The following is a 27,962-nucleotide window of genomic DNA, read 5'->3' as shown; positions in this document are numbered from 1 at the left end:
AATCAAGCACCCTGTTAGCATCTTCTCCTGCTCTGGGTGCCTGGGAGATAAAATGCCTGTGTCCTAATAGTCAATTCATCACTGATTTTAAAGAGGACTAGCCTTCGCTTCTGTGTGAGCATCCTCTGCCAAACGGTTGTGTTCAAGCCTCTCTTTTTTGATCTGTTTAAGATTCTTCATCAGTTTGGGTTCACATTTCGCTGTGATGCTCGGCGTCTTTAGGCTTAAGCCTCCTCCCACGCAGATCAGCATATGGCTTTGCTGCAAACGCAGCCCTGGCCAATATGCTGGGCTTAAAAATGTGACAGTGTCAACTTACAAAAGTTTCTTGGCACATATGTCAATACCAACTGCATGGAAATGCAAGGATCATGAGCTTTTAATGTGTTTTCCAAAGACAAATATAAATATTCCTGCAAGTCAAGCATACTTATGCAGGCACTTCCAGTATATTTATTTCATGACAGGGTCACACAGCAGCAAAACCACCCGTGTGGGTTCTCCACCATCTCCTGTATTGCAGCCACTGCGAACTGGTGGGGCTCCCATCACCTCTTGTGGTGTGGGGGCATCTGCATTCAGGCAGCTGGAGCAATAGGTGTGGTTTTGCACACTGAATCCAGCATGCCTCCGTACATATAGGAATGCAATATTGATCATCAATTCTTTTTCCCCAGGGTAAATCCATTGCGGGATCATGCCTGGAGTGCTTCTAGCCCAGCACAGACTTCAAACTGGTCTCAACCTGTGTAGAGCAATGTGGTTTTCAGCAGGCTTTGCTCTGCAGGTTGCTCCCCATGCAGGGCTCCCCACCGTGTCGTGGGGCCGGGTTGTTGCAGTGCCGGCTGCGCCGCGCTGTGCCTGACTGACAGGGACTCCAGTCTGACCAGCAGCTCCAGCGCCCATCCATCTTGCTGCCTGTAAACACATTAAAAAAGGGGGAAAACCCAAGTATTCAGGTCTGAAGTGCAGTGACGTACTTTGGGTGGGAGCAGGGCAGGAGGGGTGAGCTGATTGCCACTGGCAGTTTGTGATTTGAGCGGGATCTCCTTGTCTGTACCACCCATGCCCAGCATATGGGTGGCTGTTGAGATCAAGGCACTTTGAAGCCAGGGAAGAGGAAGCAGCATCACCTTCTTCAGACACCAATGTCTGTTTCTTCTTTTCTGCTTGTCTGAAAAGTTGTGGCTTGGTTTTCCTTTCCCAAAGGGCAGCTGACAGCCTTATATGCACTTTCTCACCCCTGACCAAGGCAGAGGGACAAAAGTCTCCTAACGCCATGGAATCACAGAATGGTTTGGGTTGGAAGGGACCTTAGAGCTCATCTGTTCCCTGCCCCCTGCCATGGGCAGTGGCACCATTCACTAGACCAGGCTGTGTTGTGAAAAGTGCCCATCCTTTTGGAGATGGGTCATTTCAAGGCTTTTTCATTACAGTACAGACTGAGTTGTCAGGAGCGTTCGATACTATGGATTATGGCAGTGCTCCTGAATGATGAGAATGCTTGATAGCTGTCATTTACTGTCGTTTTTTATTTACTCAACTGGCCTTCATACCTGGCTCGGGCACTTTATTAATCCAGACAGCGCAAATGGATGTGTGTGCTCTTACTTTGGGCTGGGTGGAAAGCTGGGTTTCACATCTGCTGTAATGTCGTGCCTTAAAATCAACTAGGTTTGGTCTTAAATGAGTTTTGGAATTAAAGATTTGAAGCTAAAAGTTGCCCATGAGAGTGTGTCTGTCCCTGCCGTTTCTGAAATCGGGGAGCACAGGGGCTGGCCACCTTAGTAGGCTGCTTTGGGACCGGATCCCGAGCTTCCCAATCATGTAAGGCAGAGTCCTTGGAACTGGAGACAACTGGAAGAACCTGGTGTTTTTAAAGAAGCCCACTTTGCAGTCACCGAAGCATGCTGTTGAGTTCAGCTCCATAAACCATCGCCCTCTCTGCTCTACCTCCTTATCTCACCACAGCTTTGATTTCCAGTGGTGAGACCCCTGTTTTGAGCACATGGTTGAAGGCCTCGAGCTCTGCCTGGTGGAATTGCTCTGAGGATGGACTTTTCCTGCCAGCTTCCTGTGCTGAGATGTGGAAGTTTTTCGTCCTCACAAATCAGGACAAAAATACCCAGAAAGAACTGTGCCATTTTTAAAAACAAAAGAGCATGATTCAGGGTAGGCTTTTTTGCCACCCATTTGATTTTCTTAGGATAGTTTATAAAGTGATAAAGAAAACATAAATAAACGCCTGTCATTTTGGAAAAAAAAAAACATTTTTCTCCCTAAAATAGATGCTTCCCTTTAGTTAAAATGCTTCCTGGGAGGGAAGGTGGGAAATCTGGCAATGTGGCATTTTCTTTTTAGTAAAAGAGCATTTTTGGTGGCACGTTGCTTGACCACCAAGTCCTGCTTGCTTAGGCTGACCCTCTCAGTCTCCCTTCACTCCCTGCCCATCAAGGTCTGTGGGTAACGTGAGCAGCTGGGCTTGGCCAGGCTGCTACACCACACATCAGCTCTTTGCAACGTATTGGTAAGTCTCCAGCTCCTAAATGCATCCTTATTTCCACTGATTTATTTACAATAAACACCTGAGCTGCTGATTCAGTCTCTTGTAGGGCTGCTTAGGAAAAGGCAACAAAAATGATCAGAGGCATGAAACGTCTCTCCTATGGAGACAGGCTGAGACTGCTGGGGTTGTTCAGCCTGGAGAAGAGAAGGCACTGAGGAGACCTTATTGCAGCCTTTCAGTACTTAAAAGTACTGAAAGAATGGCCTATAAGAAAGATGGGGAGAGACTTCTTAGCTTGGCCTATTGCAACAGGATGAGGGGTGATGGTCTTAAAAAGAGGGGAGATTCAGGCTGGATATGAGGAAGACATTGTTTACAATGAGGGTGGTGAAACACTGGTAAAGGTTGCCCAGAGTGGTGGTGGATGTGCCATCCCCGGACACATTCCAGGCCAGGCTGGATGTTGTTCTGGGCAACCTGATCTAGTTCAAGATGTCCCTAACTCATTGCAGGGGTTGGACTAGATGAACTGTGAAGGTCCCTTCCAACCCAATTCATTCTGTTATGGTAGCAGCAAAAAACAATACAGAAGTGAAGGCTTGATTGATGCACAGATGGAAAGAGCAGTTGGTTAACCAAGGAGGGGAAAATCCTGTCCCTTTGCTGCCTTTTGCCCTCCCCTGCTGTGGGTACATGCATCTTACCTTGGCGTTTTGTCTCTTCGCAGGCAGGGCCTCTGTAACCTGGTCTACACTGGCAGAAACACGTGTCTCCCACCAAAACAGGTTCCCCATTGTTCTGGCATGGTCCGCAGCGGCAGGTGTTGAACTCCAACAAGTAATCATCCAAAGCCCATTTCAGGTGTTGCCGCTTGGTTTCCACGTTGCCGAGGTTGCTTCTACGGAGAATTTCATGGATGGGCTGCAGCTGCATAAGATGGAGATAAATAGCATGGAGACAGTTTCAGCTGAGCATTAACCGAGATGCTGCCACACCATTGGCAAAGAGCTGTGACACTGCTGGATAAACTCAGGGCTCAGAAAAACCCCATTTGTCTTCCTTGACAGCTCCATGTACATCATGCAAATGTGTTGCTACGACTGATGAGCATCAGAAGGAAATCACCGTTCCAAAACGTTCCTCATCTTAGAGGTCTGTGCAGGATTGGCTTTCCTGGACATGCTTTGGAGTTTCAGTGTGGATTCAAATGATAAGTTAAAACACCCCTGTAAGCCAATTTTTTGACTGTTTGCTTAGTGCTGTCCCGATCTCAGGGATTCTTGCGTGCTTTTTGCCTTTTTAAACCAAAGTGTTTTGCTGAGAGCTTTTTGGATATCATCAAAACCTAATGCCAGCCTATCACTAATGGTGACCAGATTGTGAATGCTGAGCGTGGAGAATTTTGCCTACATACTTTTTGTCCTTCAATGCAGTGAAATAATACTGTGCCATCTACAGCTTTAAGAATATATGCTCATAATAGTTCCAGTAGCAAAGTCTAGTTCTTATATACCATTCAGCAAAAATAGTCCAGTTTGGGCAAGTGTAATTATAGCTCACCCAACTGAATATTAATATTAGAGTGACTATTAAGTCTAAAAGCTCAGGGCTGGACTGAAGTCCCATAGTTACATATGCCCATCCGTGCATCTGTGCAAATGCTTTGTGTATTGGTTAGGAATTGCTGGAAACTGGTCCCAGAGAGGAGCTGGGCATCGTCTCATTGCACAAGATGCAGTGAGAGTGATTTGTGGGGCTTTGGGAAGAGCTCTTAGACAAATTTGCACAAGCCTGTTTAACAAACAAGAGGGAGGTGCCGATAAGAGCTGCTGAAGTGGACATGAACACTTATCGGCAGCTCCGCTTGCAGAGTGACTGCTGAGCTCCAGAGCAGCCAACAGAGAGGTCAGCACATGGTTACTGGAAAACTGCAGTAAGTTTTGCCCAGAATTGATGGGAACTTGTGCAGAAAGGTGAATAACCTGCATCTGAAATAACCTGCCTATCAGGGCTCTCTGCCTGCGAGGTGCTGCCCAGGAAGGTTTGCAGAGTCCTTCTTGCCCTGCCAATAGCACAGATAATTCCTGATTCCGTTGTTCTTTCTCCCACCCTTTGTCAGAGCCAGGAGCAGGTGTGCTCTCAAATGAAGATGAGAGGGATGGAAGTGCCAGTGTGTTTCTTTGACTGAGGTCCTCCCTCTGCACCCCTACTGCAGACTAGCAGTTGTAGCATCTCAGGGTAGATGTGGTGCTCCTGACCACAGCCAAGGAGTTATGCTCAGCTTCTCACATCTCTGCAGTCTCTACTGCTGGATTGTTAGTTTGCTCTTCTGTCTCCCTTTCCATCCCCTCTGCTTGCACCCATCTCCTCCCCATCTATAGGATGCTTCAGAGATCTTTACCCTTTGGAGAGGCAAGACTGCTTCCTCAGCCTGCTGTGAGTCCCCTTCTTATAAAGGAGGGCAGGCAGCATCAAGGGGTATAATAAGGATGAATACAACCTCAGAGAGCCATTCATTGGGAAGCTGTTTGGGAACACATCAAAAACTTAACTCGGCACTAATCCAGCATTAAGCTCCTTGTCAGTCTCCCTGTGGATGCAGTCAGTGGGAGATGTACTCCCCATTGTGAAATGAATAAGAGGTTACCAGATCAGTGGCCCATTACATTTAATCTTGTTCTGTGATGGGATCACAATAAAAATACGAAATGATCTGCTCGACTACACTTTCATTCCTTATAGTGGCAGAGTTTCTTCAACTGCAGAAAAGCCTTACCTCAAAATCAATAACAGCAGGATTATATTTTAATGACCTTCCCCAGTGACGATACATATTGCCATCCCAACTGTTTAAGAGTCCTCCGCTGTAACTGCTATCTCCACCTCTAATCCGGGGAATAATATCTTCTACAACTGCACTGTTGCTCTCAGCATCTGAAAAGTTGAATTAAAGCCGTATTATTTAGTTATCATTTCCACACATAGACTAGAAACTGCTTAATGGAGGGGAGATCAGTTGTGCAAGGAGCTGTCAGAGAGCGGCACTGATGCTGCCTCTTGGAATCAATGGGAGCTCTGGGGCTGTCTGTAGCTGGTTAAGGGATTTACAAATCTGAGGCTTCATAGCCTCTTTGAGTACTTTTATAGTCAGTTTTGACTTCTTTAATAGTTGCCATGTTGCCCTTATCCTCCATGCTCAGTCTGTCATGGGTATAGGGACTGAGGCGTTCCCCACTGCCTCTATTTACATGCATTTCTAATCCAGGTATTGCTATCTTAGTTCCTCCTTCAAGAGCAACCAGGACTCCTGGAGACTTGGACCCAAAGTTGCTTTGGTCCCATGACTGGGCCTGAGCCATGACTGGGGATGGCACCAGAGCTCCCTTCTTTGAACCCTTGTGTTACCCTACTTGAATGTCCATGCCCAAGTGACCAAAAGAAGTGATGCAAGATGCCTTGGCAAGACATCTGCCCTGATATCCTACCTGTTTCCAGAAATCTTTTCTTTGCACAAGCAGAGGATGATATGGATGCTCCCAAAAGCGCTTTATTCATGCTGCCTGTAAGGCCAATTGACCAGCCCATGCAGGCACTTATCTCTTCAGCTCTGATGTCTGCAAAACAGAAAGGAAACCAGTAAAATCAGTGACTCATTCTGAGTGGAAGCATAGGAATTTTCTCATTTGTGGGGCTTTTTGCTTGTTTTTTTCTATGAACAAAGAAAATATTTGGTTATCTGCATGGCATGTTTTTCAAAGTCAAGAGCTATTCTGGGCAGAGGACAGCCTTGCAATGGAAAAGTCAGTGTTTAATTGGGGAATATTGGGTCCATCGCATGATAGGTGAGTAGGGAAGTGTCCTTACTGTAAGAATTGTGTCCTTGGGAAGTATTAGAAAAAGAAAAGACATTAACACAAGGCTTTAGGCATGTATTTCCTTATTTGGTCTATTTATTTAAAAATACAATTTTTGTTTTAATTGCTATTTGAAAGCCTACCTCATAATTAGGATAAAGCTGGGAACAGCAGCTGAACTTGATAGATCCTCACTGATCTTCCTCCACTTGGGATCTGACCCGTGTGTTAGTGGCTTAAGTAGCTTCTCGACTAGCAACTTGCAATAGGTTGCTGCGTGTTGAGAGCTGCCGAAGCCTTCCTGCCTGCTGCTGGGCTGCTGCTGCCAGCACTGCCACATACATCACGAAAATATGTGACTGGAGACCCATGAAGCAACTGCAGAGGGGAGAGGGGAACTAATGAGGTGGTTTCACCAAGGTAAGCAATGTGCATATTTCATACAGCCCGGGTTTATGTACACACTTTAGTGTGCTGCGAATATAAGGCTGTCTTCTTTAATAGTTAAAAAATCCATTGATTTCAATAAATACAGGTATTGTAAGTAATAGGTAACTTTTACGTTGCCCTTCTTGTCAGAGGGCTTTAAAGTGTTTTACAAAGCAGCCCTGTGATCAATACCACAGTATTGAAAGGGAGGCAACAGAGCTCATCGGGATTTGTACATCATGGCTTAATGGTCTAAAGATTGACCCTACAGCCAAGCCCCACTGTAGAGTATTGTCTGCTGAACTGCCTCACCCCAGCACTGGGGAGCAGTGGCTTGCCTTGCCTATGTTTAAAATACTGGTAAAACGCCCATAGATCTGTTTCTGCACACCCTGCAGAAGAGGCTGGCTGGAACCATGTGGGGCATGGATCTGCTCGTTGGCTCTCCCAAAGGGTGGAGGTGCTCCTATAGCCCCTGAGAGAAGGGGCTACAAGTCCTGGATTCAAACCTGTGAGAGCTGAAACATGCTCAAGACTTCAGGGGGAATTACATCCCATTGCAAAACTGGGCTCTTGAGAAAGATTAAATGTGTAGCACTCAATTACTGCTACTAAACTGTTCAACAGTTGTAAACACAGTGGGTAAAGTTCATTCACCCAAAGCAACATGAGGGATTGCTTATCTTGGTGGTGGAGTAGCATAAAATTAAACTTGAGGAACACCCTGATTAATTGATTTGCCATGGTTCCCGGTGAGTAATTATGTTCAGCGAGGCTCTGTCAATACAATTTGCTATTGGTTGCAGCAAGATCGTGTCTTGATAAATGAAAAGTGGTTATCACTGCAAAAGGGTGGCCATAGAAAATATTGGCACTGGAGGGGGGAGCCCTGGTAGCGTTTTTTATATGATATAATTTGCAATAGTTAAATGTGCTCGACTGATAAGATTTACTGCTGCATTTTGAATTAATCAGAATATATGAAGACTCTCTCTAATTTACTCTGTGCGTAATGTTTCTCCCATAAATGTTCTTGTAATGTGTGAGCACATTATGCTGTTTTCTGCTAAATAATAGAACCATAACAATCTATTTTAAAAACAAGTAATGAAAAATATTGATGGCAGAGCAATGAGGGACTTCGTTCTGACACATGTATTTATTTCACTCATGACCACATCCATGCAAGCCCTTGCAGCCTGAAAGCTAGAAATGGGTCTTGCAGCAAAACAGCAGTCCTAAGCTATGCGCCGGTGAGTTGTGGTCTGTTCTTGGGTATTTAAACCCAGAAGGTGACTTCATTTTTATGCTTAAAGTCCAGCTTATGCCTATACTTAGCTAGATGCTCAGCAACTGCCCAAGCTGCCTCTTGTTTAGGGAGGGATCAGCCTAGGGATCTTTTCCTGGGCATGTGCTTTAGTCACTGGTCTATAAGAAAGGAATGCTTTCTCTTCCAGAGCATTTAATACATAGACTTATGGGCTAGGTGGGCTCTAAGGAAGCGGTGGTTGATCCAAAGAGCAGGTGCCATGCTTCTTAGCCCTGGTACATCTCCAGGCATCTCCAGAGCTTCAAACTCACCTTATGAAGCTCTGATTTTAAGACCTGAGCACTTACATCCTGATCCTGACTATTCCTCAGAGAAGGCAGATAATCCTCTCACACACACAACCTTCAAACATGGCTGTGATTGCCATTAGAGAAATCAGGGCTTTTTACTAAATGCGTTTAGACAGGGGCATATCAGCCAGTGCAGGTGGGAGTCCTTCTGGGTCTGCTGTGTGTCCTAGAGTGGTGCTGACTTGGTATATGTGGGCTTTCTAGCAGAGCCTGGGTTAGATGAATGTTACGAAAGCGTGCTTCATTAGAATGAAAATTACATCATCTCCACTGGGGCATATTTTTGTCTTTTGCTGAACTTCAACATCCTTCTTTCCTAAGATAAGGCATCTCGTAGCAGTAAATCTCCTCCTTATATACACAGCAAGCACAAGATGAAGTAAAATAATAGCCTCCCTCCGCATGCTCTGGATTCATTCTTCCTCTGAAATTGGCAGTCTGCTTCCTTAAGACTTGCTTGCCAAGATCTTGTTCACTTCTACATCACTCACTCTTCAAAGTGAATGAATGGTGTGAAGATGCATCATATTTCCAAATAATAGTTCAGGGACTTGATGAAAATCCTCTCAATTGGTAATTTCTTGTGCAAAATTGGCCTGGTTAATACTCAGTATGGAGTGTACAGTTATCCAAAGTGCTGCTGGTACCAAACTGTTTCAGACCAGGAGCAGAATCTGGGGCAGAACCATGGAAATTAATGGAATTACAGCAGTTTGTACCAGCTGCAGCAATTTTCACCTCTTGTCCATGATCATGATTTTCTTTGCATTAATGTCCAGCCTAGACTTACCAAGGAGCCTTACCCTCCACAGAATGGAATGATGTTCCACAGGGGAAGTGGGATCTATTGTATTGTCAACACCTTTGCAAAACTTGTTCATGTTCCAAAGTAAGATACTATTGTTCTGCATCTTATTTTTCGGATTAGGAAAAAGGTTATGGTTTGGCTCACCACTAATGCCTATTCTTGTGTTGTAGACAACTGTGGTGGATGTTTTATGTAACTGAGATTTAGAGGTATGGCTTTTCAGCCTCATACACTCCAATATGTTGAGAACTGGAGCTAACAGAGGTCTGTTAGTCTTCAGATGTGGCAGTAACCAGAGCAAAGTGGCAGAGGTATTGCCAACTGCAATGTTTTCTTTCCGTTTACAGGAAATTGAAACCCTCGCTATCAAGATGCTGAAACAAGAGCAGGCTAAGTTGCTTTAGTCTGAATAAGTTTGAAGTCCTTGAACATGAACAATGACTGTAAGAAACAGGAGAAGTTTAGAGAAGTGACACTGAAAGAAAGGGAGAAAATGCTCAGGTTCCTTCCTAAACTACCAAAATCTCACCCAGATTCTTCTGAAATTAGATCAGGAAGCACATTTTGTGACACTCAAGCTTATCCCCTGCTTTCTGGCCAGTAGTGCATCCATCTCATGAACAACATGCAGATACCTCTACCTCACTCCCACTGTGCCTTTTTGGGCTTGCAATGCATATGTGTCTATCCTGTGATGGGACAGGCCAGCCAGCTCAGCAAAGAGGTGTCAATGAGCACCCGCTCTCCCAGGGCTCAGGGAGAGAATGGCAGGTGGGAGCAACCAGAACCAGATGAATCACTCTGGTGGAGTGGACCCACACCATGGTCACCAGGTTGGAAATGCCTGGCTTTGAGCAGGATGTTGTGAATAGAGAGTATTTTGTCATTTTCTAACCTTTTCTTCTCATTTCTTCCTTGTTAATGACAAGGATGTACTCAAAGATGCCTCCCATAGTGCCAGATGTCATGAAATGGGTACCATAGTCATTGATGAATCTGGCGTACATGCCATAGTTATAGGTGTCTGGAAGCTCCTGCAGGGAGAGCAACACATCTTCATCCAAAACAATGTTGTCCCTTCTCATCTTGAAACGGGCTGTCTGCACCTTTGTCACACCTCTAATGAAACCAACCTCCTGCAGGTGAAGAAAAGAAGAGCTGCCATTCAACATACGTTTTAAATTAAAATAAAATAGAAGTAATTTCTGGTCTATAGATTTGCAGAAGAAAGCCTGAATCTCTGACTGTCAGTGTATGTTGAAGGCAGGGAGACAAGCCCAGGTTTAAATGAAATTGGTGGTAACTCTTTCAGAGTGCATCTTTCTTGCGTGCTGTGTGAGGTGAAGGGCAAAGCCATGGGTTTGGGGTTTTTATGTGTGCATATGATCAGAATCAGGCTCCACATGATTCCCCTCTGTCCTCCATTTCTGCTATTCCTTTTTCCTGTTTTCCTTTCCACAGTGTTAATTCCCTTTTGCCTTTTTCACAGCCTTAATCAGTGATGCAGGACAAAGGCTCAAGACAAGCCCAGCCCAGCACTGGAGGAGGAAGATGCTGATTGTGGGAGGATTTCCTGGGTATGCCACCAGCTCCACGACCCCTCTTCTAGATGAGCCATTGACTCGACAAGGCTCCAGTGGAACCAGAACAGCCCTTTAAATGATTCCTCCAATAATTGATCATCGTTTTGCTGTAAACATCGTGTGAGTCTAGACAAGGGCACAGTAAATGCTATAATGGTGCCCATTTCAAGCAGTTTTTAAGGGCATTTTAACTGAGAACACTATCAAAGTAATTCCTCTTTATCGTTTTCTGTCAGCAGCCACAAAAGAAATAGAGACAGGGCATGGTAAATGTGGGAAATGCCAGCCTTCATGCTATTAGATCGAAAAGAGATCGCCCCAGCTAGTCCATGATGTAAACCCACTATGAGAAATACACCCTATTACTGGGTATCCTCTTTTCAGTGTGCTATTTTAACCGCCCATAAAATGTAGCATATTTCAGCATCATAAGGCAGCTTGTATTAATTTGAACAAAATATATGTGCTACCAGAGATCGTTCCCTGAAGACAACTGTTTTGATCAACATCTTGGTATTTCCTCTTCCCTCATCGTCACTTTAAGCATTTTTTTATTTATGGGCTTAATGTAGCCATGAAACAGGATGGGGGGAGACGACATGTGTTGTGGGGCTTCGTAATTCAATTTTATTCCCACTCCCGGTTTGCTAAACCATAAGAAGAACAACAAACAGGATTACTAACGATGATACATTTGCAATTACATGAACAAATTAAGGTACAATTACTATGTGTTAAAAAACGCAATTGAGAGAATCAACTGACATAAGTTACAGCCAGCACATGCGATGCACAGATGACACAACTGGAGCATTATGCATCACTGATTTGTTACTTTTCTTTTACCTTTGTAGCATATTGTGTGAAATTCTTCAGGGATCCTTTGCCACCTGATAAAGTGAAGCCCAGGTCTAACTGGAACGCTGATCCTGTAGACCCGATTCCAATGGTAAAGCCTTTTGTTTTGGATTTATCGCTTTTAAGGGCCTCAAGCAGATCCTTTGAATCATCATAAAACTCAAAAGTGAATCCAGAATCAGCATGAGCCTAAAGTGAAAGGAGCAGAGATGAATTTTTAGGTACTTCTCTTTATTTTAAATCTCTATTTCTTTAAGGAGCTAATGGTGCCTCTGTTGAAGCCTGTGATGGTCCTGACAGCACCAACACTGACTGCAGTGAATGTGGAATAAAGAATTAAGTCACATGCAATTTCATTTGGAAATGTGTGAGAAATGTGGATGAAGCTTCATCCATCTCCAGGCAGGGGAAAAGCTTGTGTTTAGCCAACTCAAAACAGTGCCATTACAGCCAGAGCTGGTAATGGTACTTATTTAGCTAGCTTGACACTTCCCATTATAAAACCCTCCTTCTAGTTCTTTACAGCTCTGCCAGATCCTAACGATTTGGAGTGAATTTTTTGTCTCCAGCTTGCTTCTGGATGAATTTATTTAGGAAAAGAAATTCAACAGCAGTGATCCAGCCGCTTGCAATGGCAGCGCTAGAAAACAAACATTGTCTTGCCTGTGGTTTAGAGCACTGACCTTTTCTTTGACAGCTCTACTCTGCTGGCATGTGGAATTGAGCAGCCTTGCTGAATCCAGGCTGTGCCATTTGCCATCTCTATAAAAAGCCAGTTAAATAATTACCAACACTGAAGAAAACATCTCACATTAACGTGACTTCCTAGACCCAGCAGGTAGACATTCCTAAGTCAAGATGCATATGGGGCATGCTCAAGTGTTCCTCAGTGCCTGACCATGATGCAAAAGTGGGCCTTCCACCACTAGGAGCAGGTAAGGGTGAGGAGAAAATATGGTTCGTTTGGTGGGTCTGTCTGGATTCAAACTGGGGAATAAGAGGCACAGGGAACTGTCTGCTGGGAAGGGAAAGCCACTTGATTGAACCTGTGGCTGTAATATTCCCTTGGAATAATGTGTTCTATTCATTCATGTCAAAAAGCATGATAAACGTTTAACAGTGTGGCCAAGGCACCCACTTAAGACATGGGAGCCCCAGGTTGGATCCTTGCTCTGCTTTAGTTCAGTCTCCAATATCAGATATGATCCCACAGATTATAGGCATTGTGATACATGGCAATGGCTTTCAGGATCTCTGTCTCACTCAGAATTTGGATTTATGTTCCTTGTAGCCATGCCAAAGGCTTAAAATGCTTTCAAAGATAGAACCAGTAGCATTGTTCCCATTTTACACATGGCCAAATTCATCCCTAGAGAGGCAAGTGGCTTGTGCAAGCGCTACAGTTCATTAATAGCAGAATTTAGAGAAAACCCATTTCTCTTGGCTCTTACTAGGCCAGAGTAAGCAGTGGCGATGCCTGGGTGATAAAGCATGTTAGTTCCTTGATGTGCCATAAAATAGCATTTATATCATCGATTGCCTGTTGTCTTGGGGACAGCTTGGGTACCTGGAAAGACAACCTATAGTGAATGACAAAATACACCTAACATCTTTGTGGGAAGCTTAGCTGGGAAAACATTGCTAAATCTGATCACCCAAAGGACTTACTAGGAACTGGTATACGTGGAAGTTGTAAGGTTTGCGGAAATACTTCTCGTCATCTCCATAGTACAGACGTTCACAGGCAGCATCGTACTTCAGCTCCCGCCACTCTCCATTGTAGATATACTCACATTGGCCTCCAAAAAAGTTAGGGTCATATATGTACTGTCTCCCTTCCTGCGTTAGGATATTGTACCTGGGAAAGAATTAACGTTCAGGAAGTTACCCATAGCTCCAGTTTTATTTCCTCAACAGCCTCTGTCACTGTTTCTCTTCTCCTCACACTACAAGTTGCCTATCCTCAGGTCTCTGCCTTTGGATAGCACCTAAAATCTTTGGGTTTGTTATGTCCTTGCTATCTGCTTCTCAAAGCGAATGGGACACAAAGAGCCATTTTATTTCCAAACATTGGTTTGGGCTCATATGCTAGAAATGGAAGAAACCAGTAAAGGTGTCCAGTCTACCCCAGCAAGTGCGGTTATGGAAGTTCCAAGGTCCTGGAATTCCTCCAGGTTCCCCGTGGGTCTAATGCATCTCACTGTCACAAAGTGTTTCCTGGCATTCCCTGTAATTGTTTTCTATCTTAATTTCATCTTCTTCCCTTTAATAATGGCCCTGTTTCTCAGGGGAGTTAGCACCCTCCCTAGACTTGCAGTCTGCTTGTGCTTTGCCAAGTCTCTCACTTCTTATTTCCTTATGCCTCTTTCTTCCTGCTCCTCAGCCATCACAGCTGCTGCCCTCTGAAATCTGCCTATTACTTAGTATTCCCTGTAATTCCATGGCTCCAAACGAAAGCATTATTCAAACTAGACAGCAGCATTGCTCCTCACAACAGGGACTTTTTAATGGACAGAAGTATTTACCCTGTATATATTCACATGGAGCTCAGGCTCTCTGCCTTGAATTGTGCTCTGAAGTCCTAATTCCTGTAGTTAAACCTTCTCCTTAAGAATGAATGCCACCAGCATGCTGCATCTCCAAAGTCTACTGTTTGCTTTAATAGATTGCTTTTAACAACTGGAAAAAGCTGTGAGATAACTGGGATATATTTTTGCAGGATATAAAGAGGGCATCACAAGTATGGAGTGGCTGGGAGAGGCCAAGGTCAGATAAGTAAATCCAAGACAGAATTTGAAAGAAAAGCTGGGATGAGCCCTCCTGCTTCCCTCATTGCTACCCATGGTTGTGCAGGACACTACCTCTCCTCTGGGCTTTGTACAGCACCTTATCAATTCATGGAGCATTGCAATTACTAAGGAAATGCAATATGAAACAATCCTGTTTTGATTGTGAGAGTAGCAGGTATTGATTAATTACCTACCCCTGGACTGCTTTTTCAGACCCTGGGACTGGGAACAGATGTTCACAAGGGCTTTCAATATCTTCATCCTCACAGTTATCCTCGTCAGACCCATCTCTGCAGTCTGGCTCCCCATTGCACACAAGATGTCGTTTAATACAGCGACCTAAAGGGCACAGATACAGGTGATCTCACTTTCCTGCCCTTCAGAAAACCTTTTCAGCAGCTTGCACTGTTTGTGCTGTTCTCCACCCATATCTTGGGGCCACAAGAAGTCCCTCTGGGTGTTAAACACAGGCCTTTTACACTGGGAGCTTGATTTCCTCATCTCCTTCAGGGCAGGTTTTCCTTTGCAAACTGGAGTGAGCACAGCTCAGAGTCCAAGCTGACTGCTCCCATGGGATTCCATGGAGTGGGAGTCAAATCAAGGTCACATCTCTGGCCTGATTTTATTATCTAACATCATGCTCTTGGAAAGGAGCTGCAGGAAGCAATAGGTTCTCCACTTGGCTCAGGGAAATCAGCTCCATCTGATTAAAGTGCAGTTTTGCCTCTTCCCTTTGCTGGAGGTATTTGGGAAGTTTATTGCAGTAATTATAGCTCAAGAATGGATGTTTGCAGGAAGGGCAACTTGGAGGTGCTTTCCCTTCTGGGGGTGAGGAGGAAGCCTTGACATGACATTTGTGGGCAGAGGGAACTGGTCCTGCTACACTTGCTACCATGGAGCAAAGAAATCTGGAGAGGGACTTTGGACAAGGGCCTGTAGTGACAGGACAAGGGGGAATGGCTTTAACCTAAGAGAGGGGAGACTGAGATGAGCTCTTAGGCACAAGTTCTTCCCTGGGAGGGTGCTGAGGCGCTGGCACAGGGTGCCCAGAGAAGCTGTGGCTGCCCCATCCCTGGCAGTGCTCAAGGCCAGGTTGGACACAGGGGCTTGGAGCAAGCTGCTCTAGTGGAAGGTGTCCCTGCCCGTGGCAGGGGGTTGGAACTGGATGAGTTTTAAGGTCCCTTCCAACCCAAACCAGTCTGGGATTCTATGGTTCTATGATGACCTGCTCTAGCTGATGCGCTGGTCACAGAGCTGGCATGTAGTTCTAAATGTCAGTAGAATTTTCATTAAATACTCAAGATGGGAGCTTGAGCCATTTGTGTAAAACCAGAAATCTGTCAAGGCTAGTGAAACTTTCAGTGAACAGCCGTATTACATCCCAATCCTCAGAGCTGGGCATGGCTAAAAATAAACAAATCACCCCAACAGATTGCTTGTTGGATTTATGATTGAACTATGTCTTTTGCAAGGAGAGAAAGTGGTGTGTTGTGGGCGCGTTGGTGCCCATGGAGGGAAGTGCGAGCATGTAGCACAGCAGTTGGAGCAGAATATTTCTACTCTCTTTGTTCCACTGAGAAAATTAACCTTTTCCATGTCATACAGCCTTCTTTTCTAGCTAAATCTGAGTAGAACATGGGTGGATTTCTATAAAAGTGGGGAAAAAAAAAAAACAAATACAGGGAAATTTGCTGCTTTCTCTTGCACCAATTCCCCATCCTGCTGGCCGGTTGGCAAAGCTCTGCCCATGGTAATACCATGGACAGGTCTTACCCTAGGTCTGTCCACCCAGGACCAAAACCTCTTTGGCAGAAGCTTGTGCTTGGTTCACTCACCTGTTTCCTCACACTGAAAGTCCTTCTCACAGCGGGGGGGGCCAGTGCATGTTGTCTCGGTACGGCAAGCTTGCTCATCCCAAAGATGCCCTGCGCATTGCCGCCCTGCAAACCGCGCCGGCTGCACCAGCCTCCGGTACCGGTGCTGAACCCCACAAGAGAGAAAAACATCACCAACGCCTAACTTACATCCCACCAAGACATCACCTCCACAGGCTATAAAGCAATTGAAACTATTGCTTTTATCTATATTATTATTCTTTTTGTGGCCCAAAGACTTTGTACATGAGAAATGGAGGAGAGGTGGCAGAGAGGTGGAAGAGCAGGAGGTTTGCTTGAAGCTCACACAAGTGAATGCTGAAGGGGTTGGAATAACTGGTTTTAAAAATCTTTTCCCTATTTTATACCTTAGAAACAATACATATATTTTCCAGTTATACGTGCTTTGTCCTGGAATGTAACGGGCTCAGATGGACACAGACACTAATTGCAGCACTGATCCCACACTATTTCTGATGGATTATTAATGAGAATTGCTGCTCTTGAGACTAGGAAATAAAAGGAAAGAGGGAAAAGCCAAATCATTTACTGATTATAAGCACAGGAACAAAAACTGCAGGGATATAAACTCAGTGAGAAAGCAAGATTATGTCAGGTATTTGAAAAGAAATTCTTGAATTATGAAGATGTGAATGATATAAAAAATTAACAGGAGCTGATGAATGAAGGCTGCTTCTAATTTCTTTTCATTGGAATATTTGCATTAAGAATCAGCAGATACTCAATTAAATCTGAGATAGAAAAGGAAGAAAGTCTTGGGCAAATATTCTGGCTGGATTCTTCCACCATTTGCCTTGATTTTGCATCTTGATGTTCTGCTGCCTTAAAGGAATTTATTCCCCAGTTTACACCAGGGTAAGAGTCTCTTTAGTAGAGGAGCATCTCCATCATATTTGGATGAGTTTACTAGATGCTTCAGAATAATGAATATGTATAATATATATAATTAATGTGTGTACATCCTCATCACAGACACATCTGAAGATAAATGAATACATTACTGTGGAGTCTTACTTTTTTCTCTTGGCAAGGAAAGCAATCAGTCCATTCTGACCACTGGCTCAGCTGACAGTCAACAGGAACTGGAGAATTAACATCTCTGCTGCTTCTTCTAAGGAGGGGAAGAGATAGCAGGAAGGTCTTTGAAGTTGTGTCTTAAGGAGGGGTGGAGAGTAGCAGGGAGAAAACGATCAGTGTGTGGGTTTCCACTGGGAATCTAGTTTATAGGAAACGGGAAGTATTGCTTAGCAGAGTGGCTACGCTACCCGAGATGCTCCATCTGAGTATTCATAATCAGAATGGGTCAGGGGCAGCAAGTGCAGGACCTGAGGATTTTGGGTTGGGTTTCCGGCTCTCCCAAGAGATCCTCGCCCTTCCCAATAAGTAGATTGAAATAAAACCTGTGTATATCCAAGGCCAAACACACTGGGTAAATAGAAGGAATGTCAAGAACAGACATGTTTTAAGGAAAGGCTTCTTTTTGTTCTTTCTTCTCAGAAGCACATCAGGTGCTCCAGAAGCGATGTTTTGTTACCTGGGGCCTGTTCTGAAACCTACTGAATTGGATTCGCAGAGGCTTTGTGGAGTGGTGGGAATGGCTGCACCAACAGTGCTGAGAAGAGAAGGTAAAAAGCCATGTTAACTATAAGAATTTGTTGATCGACTATTTCTAAAAGGAAACGTAAATTCTGAGAAGAGGAAAGTAACTAAAAGGAGATTATAAAAGCAGAAAATGGCAAGGGTTCTGTATCCAGAATCCCTTGGATCAGACTCTCTTCACATACACTGAATACCACTATACAACAGCAAGAAAATACTTCTCTTGCCTCCCAGCCCAGAGTTTATGAGCTCTATTTCTGCCCCTACTCCTACAGTCTTTCTTTGTATACTGCCTTTCTTTGTCTTGAGGAGCAATCTGTGTCTTGCTAATACAACTCTGCATTTGCCACAGCCTTTGAAGCATTTTGAGGGGTTATTCTGAGCCAAATGCTGTTATTAGTAGTATTATTACTATTATTTTGGTGATTAATTAATGAGCAATCTGTTTTACTTACAAGCCTGCAGTCCAAAGAGAAATATTGATAATTACTAGAGGTATAGGGCACAATGGGGATTCCTCAGAGGCCGTAGAAGAGAGACTTACTAAATGAAAGCCACAACAGCTCAGCAAGGGAGCCCGTGGATGCAGGTAAGTGTGTGAGATAAAACCCGACCATGGCTCCAGGAAAACAACAGGAGCCTGCAGGCAAACACGGAGCTGGAGGACACGCAGGTATTGATGCCTTTTTGCTCTGACAGTAGGATTTGTGGGCTGTATCCTTCAGCACTTCACAAAGTGCTTAATTGGCTCACCTTCGATCGGGTTTTACATTTACCTCTTCATTATTCTGCCTTGTTTGATAAGTTCATCAAACATCAAAAATGTCATCTTTGTTCATTTTCAAAAGGGATTATCGGAATAAGCCTTCATAATTAAGTGTATCACTACCCCTTTTTTTCCTCCCTTTCCGTCTTCTCCTTGTCTGCATGTTCCAATTATCACTGATACCCTTTTTGATCCTTCTAAATCATATTTGCCTTTAGAACAAGGCTGAAATTAATAACTGTAGGAAAAAAAAACAACTGTTTTCCTATCATAACACTATTGCTTTAGAAAAGAAGTAACTTGTTTATTCCCTTCCTTCAAAGCCGAAGTGAGAGTCCTATAGGTTAATAATACTGTTTGGGGAAAAAACCTGAGGCATGATGCTCTGGCTTGGATTGAAGATTGGGTTATTCCCGTGCACTTGTTAACTTCCCATTGGCAAATGCAACATAATTATAATGAAAAGGAATACAAAAAATATTCACTCATAAATCATCCTGTATAGGGAATTAATTTCAAGTGCCCAAACCCAGTATGGTAATTTTGGTAAGGGAGTTTAAGAAGGCTTAATAGTCATCTGTGAAAGAAAAACCATTGTGCAAACAATTCCTATAAGAAGGAATTACGATGCCTAGCTTGGGCTTTGGACAACTGCCAACATGTTTTTTCCCTGGTAGCTCTTTACAGAGAGCACAGTGTGCACATGCCTCATGTCAGGACAAAATTGATGGCCTGATTGACTTGTCTGTAATCTCTATATGTAAAGTTGGGGGGGGGGAAATGGACTTACCTCTGGGAAGGCAATGCCTCGAGCTCCCTGTGTGCTGTAGCTGTGGCCTGACTTGCTGTTAAAGCCAGCGAGCATATGGACAGAATCAGAGGAGAAAGCTGACACGGGCCCCACCACATGGTTTCTCCATAGGTAAATGTTTGCTATGGATTAGCTGCAGATCTTTAGGCTTCAGGATGCTGTGGGGCAAGCACTGCTAGAAGCAGCATGGAGGCCACTGGACTCCAAAACACTGAGGTAAATCATTGACAATAGCACAGATCAAATCACAAAGAATCAGGACACATCCTGGAGGCCTTTGTCCTTTTGGAAAGAAATTCCCAGTTTTCTGGCAAGGGAATTTATTAAGCTGTGTGACTGTTTCCACATTAAAGTCAATCGAGTCCTATTGCAGAAGTGTGTTTCTTGTCCAGCCTGCACCCTCCTTTTAATCTGAAGGAGGAGGAAACTCATTTTCTTTCCCACAGTGACTTAACTGTAATCTTGGTGTGTCTGGTTGCTGACCAGGGAAAAGCTTCCCGGGACAGCAAATCGAAGTTCATCATTAAATTGTGTTATGAGGAGCATGAACCTTCCAGACACATCAAAGTGATGTCAGTTCAGCTCCTTCCCACTTGCCATAACATCCCATCTCCAAAGCTGATGTGAGTTATCACTTGGCTTTTGGATGGTCCTACATAGTCAGGTATCTAAGTCTTTGTTTTCTAAAGTGATATGGGGTGAGGAAGAAGCCCCCTAAATCTGAAACTGTGTCTAACCCATATGCTGTGCAAACCCATCTGTTAGTGGTGGCTCTAATGCTTTTAGGTGGTTGGAATCTTGACACGGAAGTAGTGGATGTGCACAAGTATAAGAAAGCAATACCAGAAAATCAACACTGTGAGTTGTTTACTATTAAGATAATAGTCATAAGATGAGAATATTTAGTTTTATTGTGCTGGAGGAAAGGAAAAATGGCCATTGGGAAGACATTTGGTCATTCTATAGCCAAGTTGCCACATACCTGTTTCCTCAAGCATGCACATAGCCTGCAAAATTCCCCTGAAGGCTTCTGGGCAGGCACAAAAACGCAAAAGAATTCTGTAACTTCATCAGATATCAGTTTTAAATAAAGAGTAAGAGATCTATGGAGACTTGCGTTCAAACAAGGCTCTGCATTTCCCTGCTTTTTCTTCCGCAATAAGTGGGCTGAGATGCTTCACGCATAAATGAAGTGTTCCCAGTAGACAACTGGAAGCTTGAGCTTCAATAAATTCAAGAGGAAGCATAATTATTATAGGGAAAAGTGATCTGACACCTATTAAACAGACAGTGAATTGTCCTCTGTCCACAAAAGACTAGGAGAGAAGTGTCGCTTTGTGCATTTCCCACATTAATTGCAAGGCTCATTTCAATAGCTGGCATTGTATATTATCAAATAAAAGGACCTCTTACCATGTTATTTTAATGTAATTAAAGTTCACAATGACCCTTGGGCTTGTCTTTGCTAAACATGAAGAAATATTGCACATGGGTAAACTGTAGTGAAATGAAATGAGAACTGCCTTTTTGTGACCTTCGAGAGTATGTTAAGGTAATCCCTTACCTACTACGGCACTTCAGATGAGTTCAGAAAGTTCTTCTTCTTTCTTCTACACAATAAGAATTCAAATAAGGGGTTTAATATTTTTTTTCAATATACTATTAAACCTAAATTGCTTTTGCCTGGGGGAAAAGCAGGGGTTTGGAACTGGCCTAAGGCAATCACCACCATTACCTCCCTGTTATGCATTCCAGCCTCTCTGCTTATTGCTGTTAAGACAGAACAACATTAAAAGGTTTTAGAATACATATAGAGATCTGGTAGGGGTGGACCCCACTGTCCCCATGGTTAGAACCTTTCTGGCCATCTCCCAAATCTATCTTTGGTTCAGACTTGGGCCATCCTGTGATATAAATGTCTGCTTGCACAGTCAAGTGCCTCCTCAGCATCTAAGCAGGACTGTCGAAGCATTGTATCTTTTCATCTCTGACTGCAGCATCAGAAACACCACATACATATAATGAAAGTTATTTGTGCCACATCTCCCAGGTAAAAGGCTGGGCTGGTTTGTGCAATCAGGCACAACAACAATTTCTCACTGATAGGTGAGGTTGCTTGGGGGGAGGCAGGCGAGAGAGATTTCATCAGCAAGCAAGGCACACCACGTTAGAGGCGAAATTAAAGAACCTTTCTTAAAGGTGTTATGTTCCAAAAGTGAGGTATATAAAAGTTACGGTTCCATTTATAACATCATGAATTGAAATTGTCTAAAATGTGTGTTGGATCCTTACCTCTAAACCTCTGAGTGAACTCTCTGAATCTCGGGCATGCAATGAGAGATAGCAACACAGTCACCTGCAGGAGCATGAGGAACTGGGGCTTTTCAGGAGCATGGACACAGCATCCGTGAGCAGGCTGGGCTGAGCATCGTCACTTTGTGACTATTCCCCTCACAAAGCTCTTTTCCCTGACACTGAAGAGCTCTTCACTGCCAACCTCTAATTAGAAGACACGTAACTACTCATTTACAGCTCTTCTGTGTCTAAAATCAGGGGCAGATGAACTCAGTGTAAACAAACCTGGGCACCCTCTTTTCCTCACTCACAGCAATACAGGATTTTGTTCCACTACAAAAGGTCTCTGCTTCAGATACACTTGGCCCAACAAGAGGAATTAATTTCTGTGTGCAGAATGCATTGATCTTTTAAATAGCACCTGAACAGCACATTTGGTAATGTGTCTGTCTACAGGAACCTAGCTCTAGGGTGAAGTTACATTACAAGAGCTAAAATAATGTTGTTGTTGTCCAGCAATTTGCATTTGTACTTTCTTTATACATTGGGTTTTATTTTTAGTGTAGTCATATAGTTTTTGCTGCAGGGGATGCAGTTACTTAAAAGAATAATCTTTTCTAATGCCAATATTCTATTTATAATTTTTTGTAGTACATTATTCATGCACTACTGTAAATCTGAATTTCATTCCTGACTTGAAGACCATGAACATCTAAAGGCAGAGCCCTGTTCTGTTTTATTCTCTTCAATACATCATACCCATAAAGTTGCATCTGAGCTTCTTGCTGTCATGCATTAAGCAGTATGACTGACACCTGCCATGTGCTGTTTGTTCCCTTGTGGTTCCCCAGGGAAAAGTGCAGAGCAGACAGCCTTTCATTCAGAGGTAGGGGGGTGCTTTTTAAAACATAGAGTTTGCTGCAGTGCTCAGGGGTTATAGAGATGTTAGACATGGCAAGATCAAGAAACGATGCCTAGCAATTGGAGCGCTGCCCTTGGAAAGTTTGCCATTTCACACGTGCTTTCGCAGCACACATGGGCTTTCTGAGCTCATCCTCTCTGCAAGTGCTGGAGAGCTTGCTCTGCAAAGCAGCTTGGTAAAATAACATCTGTTTTGCCCAAGAAGCAAAGCTGGTTATCAAAGTCTTCATCTCCGAACTTCAAAATCTCAGCAGAGGATACCTTCAAGAGGAGGGTTTACGTTTGGAAGATGGCTAGATATTGTACAGAAGACAGAAGACACAAGTAGAAGCATTAAGAAATGTAAGACAGATGTAATGTGTTTGCTATAGTTTATGCTGCCGAGCAGATGCTCTGTTAGATGATGTTTGTGCAGTCCTGAAGGCTTCATGCCTGGGTGTGCTGCATTATTACAGGGCAGAGAAAGGCTGTACGTTACCCTGGTCATCATCTCTGTGTCAGTGGGGTGAAAGCAAACGCTGCCTTCAGACACTGGCAGGAGTGATCACCCTCACAGTGATGGTCCCACTCCATAGTTGTGTCCTGCTAACAGGGCTGACCACCTCTGCAACCACCAACATGCTTTTCCTCTGTGCATTGGTTGTACATCTTGTTTATTCATAGAATCCTGGAATTACTTGGGTTGGAAGGGTCCTTAAAGCTCATCTAGTTCTAATCCCCTGCCACGGGCAGGGTCACCTTCCACTAGAGCAGGTTGCTTCAAGCCCCTGTGTCCAACCTCTCCTTGAGCACTGCCAGGGATGGGGCAGCCACAGCTTCCTGAGGTTTATTTGGTTTTCATCCCCAGCTTAAATTCTCTGGCTATTGAGTGCTCACAGTGAGATCGTGCCTCGTAAGGACCAACAAAACTATGTGTCATTTATGCGTGTTGGGCATGCGTCTGTTACTGACCCCAGTGTGTGCAGAGAGGAGTGAAAAAGGTCCACCTAAGGACCAGAAGAAGTTATGAATGCTCCATCCCCGGCAGTGCTCAAGGCCAGGTTAGACAGAACCTTGGCTGACATGGTTTAGTGGGAGGTGTTCCTGTCCGTGGCAGGGGGGTTGGTACTCGATGGTCTTAAGGTCCTTTCCAACCCTAACTATTCCATGATTCTATGATTCTATAAGCACAGCTTTAGTGCTGGATGTGCCAGTCCTCATTTGGTGTCACTGAACACTGAGCTGGTCGGGTAACATGCCTTCTACAGTATAAGCAGCCTTTAACACACAAGCAACTCTATGGGCTATATTGCTAAGAAAGAAGTATGCCCTTAAGTGTGGGATCAAGGCCATACTGCAGAGACAGCCTTGTTTAGACAGATAAAAAACCTGACACGTTGCAAGGCTTTTAAATTCATTTTCTTAACTGCCACAGTGCTTCAATGGGGCTGATCTTAAAGCTCCTGAAGGAACCACATTGGTACCTACACTGGCTCCTCCTAAACACCAGTTTCTCCCTGCCAGTAAAAGGGAGCGTTAGCTTTTTGAATGCAGGGATCAATAGTACTGCATTTTCTCATAGTTCTTATTAATGCAAGTGATGCAAGACGGAGCAAGCGGCTCGATGGTGGAACAAGTGATCCTATCTCCCCCTCTGCTGGAAAACCACGATATGACCTCCTGGCAGAAAAAGGATGAGATGTGCAGGGAAGCAGGCTGGAGTGACTGCTCTGGCCCTCCTGGGGCCAGAATACAGCATAAAACTTGAGCTGTAATTGCCCCTAGCACAAGGTTGTGCTCTCCTCTCTGCTTTTGTCCATTTTTATGGGTTCCGAGGTGTTTTCTCAGATATACAGACCCCACTGTATCGGGTCCAGGAGCAGCTATTTCCCTCCCATCTCCTTCACACAGTGCTGTCCCACGTGCAGGGACAGTGCTGTGACAAGGAAAAATCACTCCTCAGACCATCCCCAATCCATAATATTATGACATTGGGCTAACGTCATCACCGATTATGTGATGGGCAATACCTGAATTCAGTTGTTATCCAAAGAAGACTTTGGATTGCCCCAAAATTTCCATGGTCTTCACAAGTCACAATGTCCTGCCTTCCTAAAAGCCTGAAATATTAGGGATAAATCATATTCCTAAATAAACCATATCATAAATAAGCCATATGGCAGGGGGGTTGGAACTAGATGATCTTTAAGGTCCTTTCAAACCCAAACCATTCTTTGATTCTATGATTCTGTTCCTAAGATCTGCTGTCGCTTCTGGTCTCTCATAGCAGCCCTTTGAAATTTAAAATCACACAAAACTATCCCAAATCTATATAATATAACATATAACAAATCCCACCAGTCGCTAAGTAACTGAAATGAATAACGCAGGGACAAAAGGTCTGCTGAATGCCATGCTTGCAGCCCTTGGACTTGCTGTATCTGTAGAAGATACTAACTGCACCACTGCAAAAAAGAACCCAATCCACATCATAAGATTTTACATTTTTAAACAGGCTGAAATTGTTCGTTCTGGGAGATTTTGCATGCTTAGGAAGTGTTTTGTGCTGTTGCTCTCAGCAGTGGTGTTTGGTTTTATCCCAGTTAGGGTTGTGCCTGGGAATGCCTGTTCTGGGTCAGTGCCTTTGATACACAAACCTAGCCCAAACGCTGAGCTCCTGCTCCAAACTGCTGCCTGTAACAGGCGGTGGACAAGGTGGTCATTGTGTTTTACAGGGGCATCATCATTCATGGCAATTTGCGTCTTGGTGGGGACCGATGGGAGGCACCAGCACTGCGGGCAGAGGTGGGGCAGGAGGGGAAGGGCTATCCAAGGCATTACCTGCCTGGCATGTCGGAAAGGGCATTAGGTCCTGTTTTTGTCATCTCCTGACGTATCCGTCTAGGTTCTTTAAGGAAATCGTGCCATATGGCCCATTAAAAGGTGACTTACATAGAGCAGCGCCAGCAGTTTTACCGTCAGGCATTCCCCAGGAAGGTCCAGAGCCAGAGGAAAAAAGCCGGCTTCCACTTCTGTGGTGTTTGATCTACACAACACCATGGCTACGCTGGGCTCCCGCTGCAGTTATTAGAGCCCGGTGCGATTTATGGCAGCCCTGGGGCTGCTGGCAAAGGGAGGTGAGGCAAGCGGGCTCCCACCAGGGCTAGCACGCACAAAATGCATGTCTTAAAGAAACCTTTGGCATTTTTCTGTTTGTTTTTAGAGCCCGGATGGAGAAATCTGCCCCGTCCTTTTCCCCAGGACACGGCTCTGAAGTCACAACCTCCTGATTCTCCAACAGTGCTTTAATTCACGGCCTGTGTTCATACCACCGGGCGGGTCATAAATCCTCCCCAGCTACCTGTACACAAAGCTGGCATTCATTTTCATCATGCCACAATTCCAGCCCTGACTTTGGGGACTTCCCTGCCAACTCTCAGCTCAGCAGGACCCCGCTTTCTTCTCCAAGACCCCCACACAGCAGCGGGACTTTTCATGTGGTGAGGAACGAGACTGGTGCTTCGAGTCATGTCTCCAACAAATTAATTGGGTTCCTCCCCTCCCCAAGTTTCTTTTCCCTTTTATTCAGCTCTCCCCAAGCTTGGCTCTGGAAAGTGGGGTCAGGTTAGGCTGCGAGGGCATTGGTCCCATTCTCGAAGGCATTAGGGATGCTTGAGGCAAGGCTTTCCTCCATACCCATGTGCAGAGAGGGAATGTCCGTCCATGACTCAGGTATCGCAGCCATTACCTTCAAATCATGGAGAGAAATCACCTTCAGACAATCATATGCGCATCAGATCCTACACACGATCATAAACACATCAGATCCTACACATCACAGACATGCTTTACAAATCCCTTTTCCCCCTAAATTTAAGGCCTGCTATTGCTGCAGAGTTTCTTTTCCAGGCAGCTCTTTGGAAAATAGATACAGATATAGATATAGATATAGATATAGAATCATAGAATAGTTAGGGTTGGAAAGGACCTTAAGATCATCAAGTTCCAACCCCCCTGCCATGGGCAGGGACACCTCACACTAAACCATCTCACCCAAGGCTTTGTACAACCTGACCTTGCACACTGCCAGGGATGGAGCATTCACAGCTTCCCTGGGCAACCCATTCCAGTGCCTCACCACCCTAACAGGAAAGAACTTCTTCCATATATCCAATCTAAACTTCCCCTGTTTAAGTTTTAACCTGTTACCCCTTGTCCTGTCACTGCAGTCCCTAATGAAGAGTCCCTCCCCAGCATCCCTATAGGCCCCCTTCAGATACTGGAAGGCTGCTATATATCTTTATAGATACAGATGTAAATATAGATATAGAAATATGAGAGATGTCATGTCCTATTATGTGGGATTAGGGTCTGCTGGTGATGGGTGACTGCTGCTCAGGCTGCCAATGGCTCCCTGCCCACCCAAGCTCTATCAACATCCCCCTCTGAATACCACCCAGCACCAGGGCTCCATGCAGCAGTTGTCTCTGCTGGAAGGAAAACAGCCAGCTCTCCCGCAGAGAAAGATGAAATAATATCTGATCAGTTGTGGAAGCAAAAAGCAAGTCTTGGGGCTCTCAGTTCTCTTCTTGCCAAGCAAACTTGGCTTCCTTTAGCTGGGAGACATGCTCTGTACAAACATGGGCTCAGGGTTTGGACAGTGTTCTCCAGAGCAGAAATATCCAGTGATGGGAAAAGTCTTGTTTGCCCTAATTTAACTGGTCTGTCCTTAGGACTCTGGAAAACAGCTCAGCCTGAAAAGGAGCTGCTTCACCAGGGAATATGTGTGGGTTTCAGAGAGGATGACTCCTTTTGCTGGGCTCTGCTGTGCTGAGATGAAGAAAACATTTGGCTCCTTCAGGGAAACGTCTGTTTTAATCACTCTGAGGTCTCTGGGTTCTGCTTGGGAAGAGCCTGGTGTGGGTTTGGCTGATGCAGTGGGGTGGGTGTGAGCTGTGCTTGCCCCAGGTGTGAGAGGGGACCTGAGAACTGCCACAGACATGGCCACCCATGATCACAGAATTGTAGAATCAACTAGGTTGGAAAACACCTTTAGGATCATCAAGTCCAACTCATACCCTAGGACTGCCAAGGCCACCACTAAACCACATCACTGAGGGCCTCATCTACACAGTTTTTGGACACTTCCAGGGACGGTGACTCCAGCACTGCCCTGGGCAGCCTGTTTCAATGCCTGGGCACCCTCTTGGTGAAGATATTGTCTTAATCTCCAGTCTGAACCTTCCCTA

At 44.5% G+C, this 27,962-nt stretch overlaps 1 protein-coding gene across 3 annotated transcripts; it reads right to left on the bottom strand.

Annotated features, from left to right (window-relative positions):
• Positions 1–427: 427 nt before the first annotated feature.
• C8A (complement C8 alpha chain) lies at positions 428–19,747 on the bottom strand. 3 transcript variants are annotated; one of them, XM_057409259.1, is made up of 11 exons: positions 19,498–19,747; positions 17,357–17,453; positions 16,283–16,427; positions 14,642–14,786; positions 13,327–13,516; positions 11,647–11,847; positions 10,197–10,353; positions 5,992–6,120; positions 5,283–5,440; positions 3,211–3,433; positions 428–918 (listed from the first exon to the last, which is right to left on the bottom strand). In XM_057409259.1, exons 1-11 carry the CDS (start codon positions 19,614–19,616, stop codon positions 767–769), a joined length of 1,716 nt encoding a protein of 571 aa, XP_057265242.1. In that variant the 5' UTR covers positions 19,617–19,747; the 3' UTR covers positions 428–766. The 3 variants fall into 3 exon arrangements, with proteins under 3 accessions (XP_057265242.1, XP_057265241.1, XP_057265243.1); XM_057409258.1 differs by having other exon boundaries at positions 10,113–10,353; positions 19,498–19,746; XM_057409260.1 differs by lacking the exon at positions 17,357–17,453 and having other exon boundaries at positions 10,113–10,353; positions 19,498–19,725.
• Positions 19,748–27,962: the final 8,215 nt, after the last annotated feature.

This window comes from Pezoporus wallicus, unplaced genomic scaffold (assembly GCF_028554395.1).
Source record: "Pezoporus wallicus isolate ANWC-B61680 ecotype Strahan unplaced genomic scaffold, APGP_CSIRO_Pwel_v1 contig_8108, whole genome shotgun sequence".
Classification (NCBI taxonomy): Eukaryota; Metazoa; Chordata; class Aves; order Psittaciformes; family Psittacidae; genus Pezoporus; species Pezoporus wallicus.
This window is presented reverse-complemented; position numbering and strand designations above follow the sequence as displayed.